The sequence below is a fragment of the Myotis davidii genome, unplaced genomic scaffold, assembly GCF_000327345.1.
Source record: "Myotis davidii unplaced genomic scaffold, ASM32734v1 scaffold415, whole genome shotgun sequence".
Taxonomy (NCBI): Eukaryota; Metazoa; Chordata; class Mammalia; order Chiroptera; family Vespertilionidae; genus Myotis; species Myotis davidii.
In genome coordinates, this window is record NW_006287951.1 from 6,738,221 (window position 1) to 6,746,722 (window position 8,502).

The 8,502-nt window shown below is 44.4% G+C and overlaps 1 protein-coding gene across 1 annotated transcript in view; it reads left to right on the top strand.

The window, feature by feature from the left end:
• Positions 1–7,312, top strand: part of TRIM42 (tripartite motif containing 42) — an 18,557-nt gene extending 11,245 nt beyond the window's left edge. The window contains exons 4-5 of the mRNA XM_006759832.1: positions 2,129–2,353; positions 7,140–7,312. Coding sequence (XP_006759895.1) covers positions 2,129–2,353; positions 7,140–7,226 — 312 coding nt within the window. The 3' untranslated portion in view covers positions 7,227–7,312. The remainder of the gene's footprint in view (positions 1–2,128; positions 2,354–7,139) is intronic.
• Positions 7,313–8,502: the final 1,190 nt, after the last annotated feature.

An 8,502-nucleotide genomic window follows, 5' to 3' on the forward strand; every position in this document is an offset into this window, starting at 1 on the left:
TGTTTCCCTCAGCCCATGCTGCCCCCTCTCCCATCGGGGACCCTTTGGACATCCCTCGCGCAATCTTGGACAGCTGGCTCCTAACCGCTCACCTGCTTGTCTGTCTTGCCTGCCCCCAACTACTCTGCCTGTCTGCCTGATCGCCCCTAACTGCTTGCCTGCCTGCCTGATCATCCCTAACCACCTCTGCCTTGGCCCCGCTGCCATGGCTTTGTCCGAAAAGACGTCCAGAAGGTCATTTGGCTGTCCGGTCTAATTAGCATATTATGCTTTTATTATTATAGATATATTTTTAATTCTAAAGTTTAAAAAAAGGAGCCTACACAGGAAAATCTAGTCATGTCATAGACTGTCAAGAGAGTGGTATTTGATGGGAAAATATCCTTGATCCCTATGTTAAGATCATGGAATGGAATTCACACAGAAATCATAGTGCTTAATAATGCAGAAGATGAAATCTCTCAAATGATGGTTGACTAACAGTCCCCTTTAGGCTTTTGGCATAGAAAGTATTCTTAAAATTTGAGTTATGTATCTTAAAAATCCTAAGGAGTTTTTATAAAACTCAATTTTAGTTTCAGAAATTCCTCCCAAGGAAATGATTAAAAATTCAGATCAAGATTCATGCCCAAACATGTTTATTGCACCATTATTTATTAAAGGATAACATTAGAAACAACCTAAATGTTCAACTATAGAAGGACTAAATCATTTGTGGGGCAGTTATTAAAATGGTGCATTACTGAATTTTTAATGATGCAAGGAAATATATAATAAATGATATAAAGCAGGAATCAAAGTAATAGAATAGAAATAACATGTATTTCTGTGTTTGTATATATTCAAAAATTGGAAAAAATAATAATTATTAATTGAATTGTGGGATTATGTGTAATATTTATTTTCTTCCCTTATAACTTTTCTGTATTTTCTAAGTATTTCACAGTGAGTACATTTATTTTGATAAGCATAAAAATAACTTTCATGAAGTTTTAAAAGCAAGAATAAAAAAAACCCTCATTGACACAGACAATAGTATGGTGATTACCAGAGAGAAAGGGGGTCGGGGGGAGATAGAAAATAAATGGTGATGGAAAGGAAACTTCATTTTGGCATCTTTCTGTTCTTGAAACACAATATAATATACAGATGATGTGCTGTAGAATTGTATACCTGAGATCTGTATAATTTTATTAATCAATGTCACCCCAATAAATTTAATAAAAATTTATAAATAAAAAAAGAAGAGACTCCAAAGAACTCTCTTACCCCCTCTGCCATGTGAGGACACAGGGAGAGAAAGGATGTCTATGACCCTGGAAATAGGCCCTCACAAGACACTGAATCTGTAGGTGCCTAGATCTTGGACTTTTACCCTTCAGAACTATGAAAAATAAATGTCTGTGTGTTTGTTTGTTTTAAGAGTAATTATAAATTAATTTTATAAATACAACATTTATTAAAACATAAAGGATGTAATATCTATTTAAAAATACAATTATTACAGACTATTTACATGCCAGGTACAATCTGCCAATTGATACTTGTTAATATATCTCTTCCCAAGGATTAATATTTGAGTATGAACATATATCCTCCATTGCTTAAATAAGTCAGTTCACCTCTGTGGGACTCTGTGTATTTTTGGTATATAAAATAGAGGGTTGGAATATATACACCTTTAATCTTGTAGGATTCTGTGCTTCCTTTGGAATTTGCTAAAAGTAAGGTTTCTGAGCCTCAACTGTAAAATGGGATAATAAAACCTCCCTTCCAGGGGATTGTGAGGATGAAATGAGTTAAGAATGTCTGGCACAATCTGATGCATGATGGGTGTGTAATAAATGGTAGTTACCTGATTAGTGGTATTAGGAGGACTACGGTCACCTCCATGGAACAGAACTTAGAAGAGCATTTTTCTGTTCTTGAAACACATCACAAGCTTCAGTCAGGCCTCATAACACAGCCTTTCACTACTGTTGCACAAGATCTAACTCAAAGTCAGCAGCTAGAGGTGGTGGGGTCAGCTTAAACTCCCCCCACAGATAGTCAACAACACAAATCTTTATGGGAGAGAAAGCTGAAAGGCGTGTGCTAGGACCACACCCACATGTTCACTTCTCCATAGGTTTACTGGACATGCCCGACAGAAGACGTAGACTCTTTTGAGATGGAATTCTATGAAGTCATTTCTTCCCCTCCAAACAATGTGCGGACAGAGCTCTGTGGACAAATTCGGGACATAACGCAGCAGAGTCTGGAGCTGCACAACCTGACCCCCAACACCGAGTATCTGTTTAAAGTCAGAGCCATCAATGATAGTGGTCCTGGGCAATGGAGTGACATCTGCAAGGTACTGTGCACACTCCTTTCAGACAGATTTTCACTGTAAGCTCTGGATGCAGGCAGGTCTGCTAGGATGATCATGATGCCACAGAGTGGCTGCCCCTTCTAATCCCAGAAAACTTAACTCAGGGCCTCAACCAACTTTGCGAATGTGGCCTAAGAATCAGTTTGATTAAAAAAACACACACACACATTTGTGCTAGGCATTGTGCTAGGTTGTAGAGATTCAGAGGAAAATAAGGCATAATCCTTGCCTTCAGAGTCTAGTAAACAGAGTCATGGTGTGAGAAGGACAAAAAAAGGGGGGGGGGGTACCTGTTAGCCCTGGTGGTGACTGAAACTAAGGATTAGGTGTCAGATTTAACAAATACAAATACAGGATGCCCAATTAAAGTGAAACTCAGGCAAACAACAAATATTTTTAGTATATGTATATTTGGGATACAGATATGCTAAAAAAAAAATTCACTTGCTGCTTAGCTGAAAGTCAAGGAAAGCCACTGAAAGGGTCAGGATGGACACCACAAAACAGGGTGCCAGGCGATTCCTGCGCTCTTTGTGATGCAAGGCTAGCTCTTCCATAGAGCCCCAGGGACATACATTCATGAGTATAATTTTATGGATATTCAGAGGAGGAAAGGAAGACAAATACCAAGACCGTGCAGAGCTATCTTACAGTACAACAATGGCAGTATTCTTTGCAGTTTGAGTAGATTATGTTTTCATCAGGAATTTTTTAGAAAAAAAGAGATTAAGTCCATCCATTTCAGCTTTTGAAAAGGGAAATTTATGTAGATAAATAGAACAAACTGATGTCTGCCAGAGGGGAGGGGAGTTGGAGGACTGCATGAAAAGGGGGAAGGGATTGAGAAGTACCAAGTGGTAGTGACAAAATAGTCACGGGGGTGTAAAATACAGCCCAGGGACCATAGTCAATAACATTGTAAAAACTATGTATGGTGCCAGGTGGGTACTTGAATTCTCAGGGGGATCACTTTGTAAATTATGTAACTGTCTAACCACTCTACTGTATACATGGGAACTAATATAATATTGCATGCCAACTGGAATTGAAAAATAACATATTCTAAAAAGGGAAATTAATAGTACAAAGAGAGAGGAGTCTCATGAGACCACTTCTAGCCAGGGCATGCATATGACATCCAAGGGAACTAGAAGGTCATTGTCTCTCAGTCTCAATCTCTCTCTCTCTCTCTCTCTCTCTCTCTCTCTCTCTCTGACTGGTGACATTCCCTTTCTTTCTCGTCCATTGTTTGCAGACGAGAACCTGATGGGTTGCTACCTCTAGTGATAAAAGGAAGCAGGAGGTAGAGTGTGGACAGGAGTCTACCAGTAGCAGGCCTCCTTCAAGGAGGGGGACAGGGGAGACTCTCTACTCCCTCCTGATAGCCAGCTCCTGGGATCATGGTCTGTTTCTGGAGCCCAAGACCCCTATGGGCCCCGTCCGTCTCCCCCAGAGGTCAGACACCCACATGGGAAGGAAGTGGGAAGGAAAGGCTGTTCCTCCTGCCACACCCCAGCCAGTCACTGTGTTGGTCGGTTGCCCCAGAGCCCTTCTTGTTGCTACTCTTCTCTGCAGAGCCTGGAACACCCACAGCTGCTACCACATTTCACAGCATGTCCTCTGACCATGATTTTTCCTTCAATCTAATGTCATCTGCTTTCTCATTTAAAAAAAAAATTTCCTCAAAATGTGCCCATGAAGAGCACTCAGTACTGTTACTAATTTTTGTCAGTGTTATCCTCTGACATTTTTTTTTAAACATATTTCTGTTGATTTTCAAGAGAGAGGAAGAGGGAGGGGGGAGAGGGAGAGAAACATCAATCATCTACCAACTGCCTCCTGCATACCCCCTACTGAGGATCAAACCTGCAATCCGGGCATGTGCCCTGACTGGGAATCAAACCAGGGACATGGGACAAAGCTCAACCAACTGAGTCACACCGACCAGGGCTGCTCTGTCACTTTTAGATGCTAGGGAGAGAGATGGGGCTGGAAGACTGAAGTATGTTGGCTTTAAGTAGATGTCTGTCATCCCTCTTTAACTCCTTGAGAATGGAAGTCATGTGTGATTCATCTTTCTTTCTCCCACAATGCTTACCACAGCACTGTGCACAGTGCAGGCTCTTAATGGTTATTGAGTGAATACATGAGTGAAATGTGAGCAAACAAATGGATATATGAATGGATGTCTAAATTAAAGAGTGAAGAAATAAATTGATAGACAAAATTAATAATTACAAAGTAGCAAAAGCTGCCTGAAAGCTCCCAAGTGTCTTACACAATCAGTCAGGAATAACACTCCCCCTGAAATGGTGTGTATGTGATTAATCTGCCCTCCGTGTCTGGGAAGAAAACTCATCACAATCCTTTTGCTTTTTAACACAGTTTCTAAATGAGCAGAGCACTAATTAATGAGGTTTTCTGGAGGCTTCATTTTTACCAGAGTCACAGAGCTACAATATAGATTTTTCCTTCAGAAGTAATTCTTCCTCCCTCTCTCTGATTGTATTAGCATTCCAGGAGAACACTGGCTTCCTTAACATTTGTCATGATTTGCATAAGTCAAGGCTTCAATGGCAAATGAAAATAAGATGGTGTGTCTGAATGACATTTATAAAGCTTCATAAAAGTAATGACTTCAGCTCTTTCCTATAAAATCGAAATATTTTTCCTTTGGCATCAGTTCAGTGCAGGTATTCCTGAAAGGTTTCATTTAAAATGATGTAATGAGGCAGCGGAATCATTGCTTCTCTGAAATGCAATATTTCTATCAGATGTACTTTTGTAAAGGAAGTGAAATAGCACCTTTTGTATTTGATTTTCATAGTCTGGGGCTTGTTGATTTTTTTAAAGGGATTTTATTTGAAGTGTAGCACGTGAAGCATGAAAATTAACTTTAATACTTTTTAAAGGTGCCATTTATTGGAGGCAACGCTGTGTCAGACGCTGTACAGTCATGATCACTGATCATCTGAACTACTTGGCAGGTGGGGAGTTACAGCCTCCATTTTACAGATAGGGAAACTGAGGCTCACAGAGACGGGGTGTCTGGCTCAGGTAACTCAAAGGAATTGAGTGGGAAGCTAGGTCTCCTCCAAGGCAGGAGCGCTTTGCCCCCGTGAACCGTAATCAGGTGCAGGGCAGGCTCCGCCCTGGGGGCCTGGCACCTCATTCTGGGAGAATGTCATCTAAGCCAACAGCAACGAGACCCAGACTTTGGTTTCTTTGAGAGGCGAGAACGTGCATTGGGAAGAACATTGGACTTGGGCTGCTGTACCTGGGCCCAAGCCCCAGCGCCGCCAGGCTGCAAGTGCTGTGAGGCCAGACCCCCTGCCGGCCTTATTCACCACCTTGGTCCGCAGTCCCGGCTGTGAGCCTCTAACGTCCAAAACCCTAATGATATTTTTGAAGGAATGGAGAAATCTGTTTGTAGGCAAGTCCTCTACCTTTTGGCCTCAGTTTCTCCTCCTGCTCTTCCTCTCATCCTCAATGTACCTGCTGACCACCATCCCCATTTCTGGAAATGGTCTCCTTACTTTGCCTGTTTCCCTCTGACTTCAAATCACAGCAGACTTCCAAGAAGTCTCCCCACGACAAAGGTAACTTTCCCTCTAGGCACTGGTTTCCTGTTGCTGCTGAAACAAATTAGTGGCTAAAACAACATAAATGCATTTATTATCTGACAGTCTGGAGATCAGAAATCCAAAACGGGCCTTTTTGGGTAAAATCAAGGTGTCATCAGGGCTGTATTCCTTCTGGAGGCGGAGGCTCTAAGAGAAAATTCATTTTCTTGCCTTTTCCAGCTTTTAGCAATCCCCCACATTCCTCGGTTCAGGGCCCCTTCCTCCATTTTCAATGACAGCACCGTCAGGATGAGTCCTCACCCTGCCATCTCTCCGGTTCTCGTTGGCCTCAGACCCACCTGATGATCCAGAATAATCTCCCTGCCTAAAGGCCAGCTGAGCACCAACTTAATTCCCCTTTGCCATGTAACATAATACAGTCACATGTTCCCGGGACTGGGACAGGGACATCTTTAGGGGACATTATTCTGCCTACCACAATCTGTACATCAGATGACCTAAATTACATCAGATTTGGAGGTAAAAATTCAGACCCAACAATAGTCAAACTGGCGCTGTTCTGGGTCTTTCTTCAGGAAATGCGCCACCCCGCCCCCACCCATCCTCTCAAATTCCTTCTCTGTCTGTACTGGAGTTCCCCCCACCCCACCCTGTGTCTGACTTGGGCACAAAGTGGTCTTGCTGGCACTCTGAGTCTCTGCAGGGCTGCTCCCTCCCTGCTCGCTGCCTTCAGGATGGAACTCAGCCACAGATCAGGGTCTCCTGGCCTTCCTGGGCATCTTACCTGCTTCCATACAATGCTAGTTCTGGTTTATCCTCTGTCCCTACTGCAGGGGCTGGGGAGGACCAAGAGGGCTGGTTTATGGTGAAGCCCATCTGAGCTCACAACCCCAACACTGTCATCAGCTCCCCTTCACAGGAGGTGCCTTAAAGAACATGTAACCTAGTCTGTAAAAGCCCAATCCCACCACAAATTAGTTGTGAGACTTTAGAAAAACTACCCAATCCTTCTGAGCCTCAGTTTCTTCATCTATAAAATGGGGTCAGTGGCACCTGCCTCATGTGATTGTCATGAGTTGTTAATGAAAGGACATGTGTAGCACCTGGCACACAGCAGGGGCCCAGCCCCGGGGAGCTGCGGTTTCCCGGTGGCTGACGCCACGGCTCTCGGCTTCTGCTTGCAGGTGCAGACACCCGATGGGCATGGGAAGAACCGAGCTAAGTGGGGCCTGCTGAAGAATATCCAGTCTGCCCTCCAGAAGCGCTTCTGAGCCCCCCACAGAGCAGGCAGCAAGGTCAGAGACACACCACAAAATAGACATATAGACACACACATACGTATATGTATTTTCTCACCGGTGGGGAGTGTGCAGGGGGCAGCTGAACGATGTTTCTCTCTCATTGATGTTTCTAACTCTCTATCCCTCTCCCTTCCTCTCTGTAATAATAAAAGGATGCCTGATGACATGCCTCGCTGTTTGTTCATTATTATGACACGAAGATACAAAACAGTCAGCAAGTCTCCATGTCGCCATTGGCTCAGGTGTGGCCCTAAGTCCAGAATTCTGTGGTGTTTTGTCTGCAGCTCTGCCAGGCTGTGGGTGGTGAAAGGGCGCTCTGTGAGTCAGGCCCTGCTGTGCATTCTAACGCTAGTCTAGCCAGCTTTCAGTGTGTGGGCAAGTCGCTGATGGGCAGGGAGCTCATTACCTCACCGTGCAGTCTACTTCAATATTAAGCAGCCACATTGTTAGAATGTTTTTCCAAATTATTGGGCCTGAACTTGCCTTTCCATAACTTTTATCCATGGCCTGAGGTCTGACTGAGTCATTAAGACTGAGAACTCCCCCTCTCCTCCCGCTCTACTCCTCTGGGCCCCAGAGCAAAGGAGGAGCAGGGAATGCCCTAGTCCGAGGCTCCGCTGTGGGGTTTTGAAGCAAGGCCCCGAAAGCACAGCAGAGTCACGCGTCAGCTACAGTCTCGCTGAGCTTGTCCTGGCCCTTCAGACAATATGAAGCCCCTAGCGCTTCTTTTTTAAAAAAAAATATTCTATCAACTGCCTCATGCATGCCCCCTACTGGGGATCAAGCCCACAACCAAGGTACATGCCCTTGACTAGAATCCAATCTGGGATCCTTCAGTCCACTGGCTGATGCTCTACCCACTGAGACAACACAATTAGGGAGCCCCCAGTGTTTCTTGCCTGTCAAGGCCCCATCTGCCTGGAATGACCCTCTTTCTAGAGCACACCCCATTTCGGATCCTGTTCAACCACTTCTCCCAGGCTTACTCTCCAGGTGGGGGTGACATGTCCCTCCTGCCACCCCTTCCCCTAAAGAGACAGGTTTCGGGTATTCCTGCCCACTGTCCTCAGGAGCTCTCCTTGTCCCCAAGCAAAGATGGTGTCTCATTTATTCTGTCCCAGTGCCAGGCTCAGTGGGGATCACATTGCACGTTGGTACGGGGGTGAAAGGCCCTGGTGCCAGGAGGTAGGCACACACACTGACCCTCCTCTGAACGCCCCACCTGCTACGTGTCTGTTTACACAGA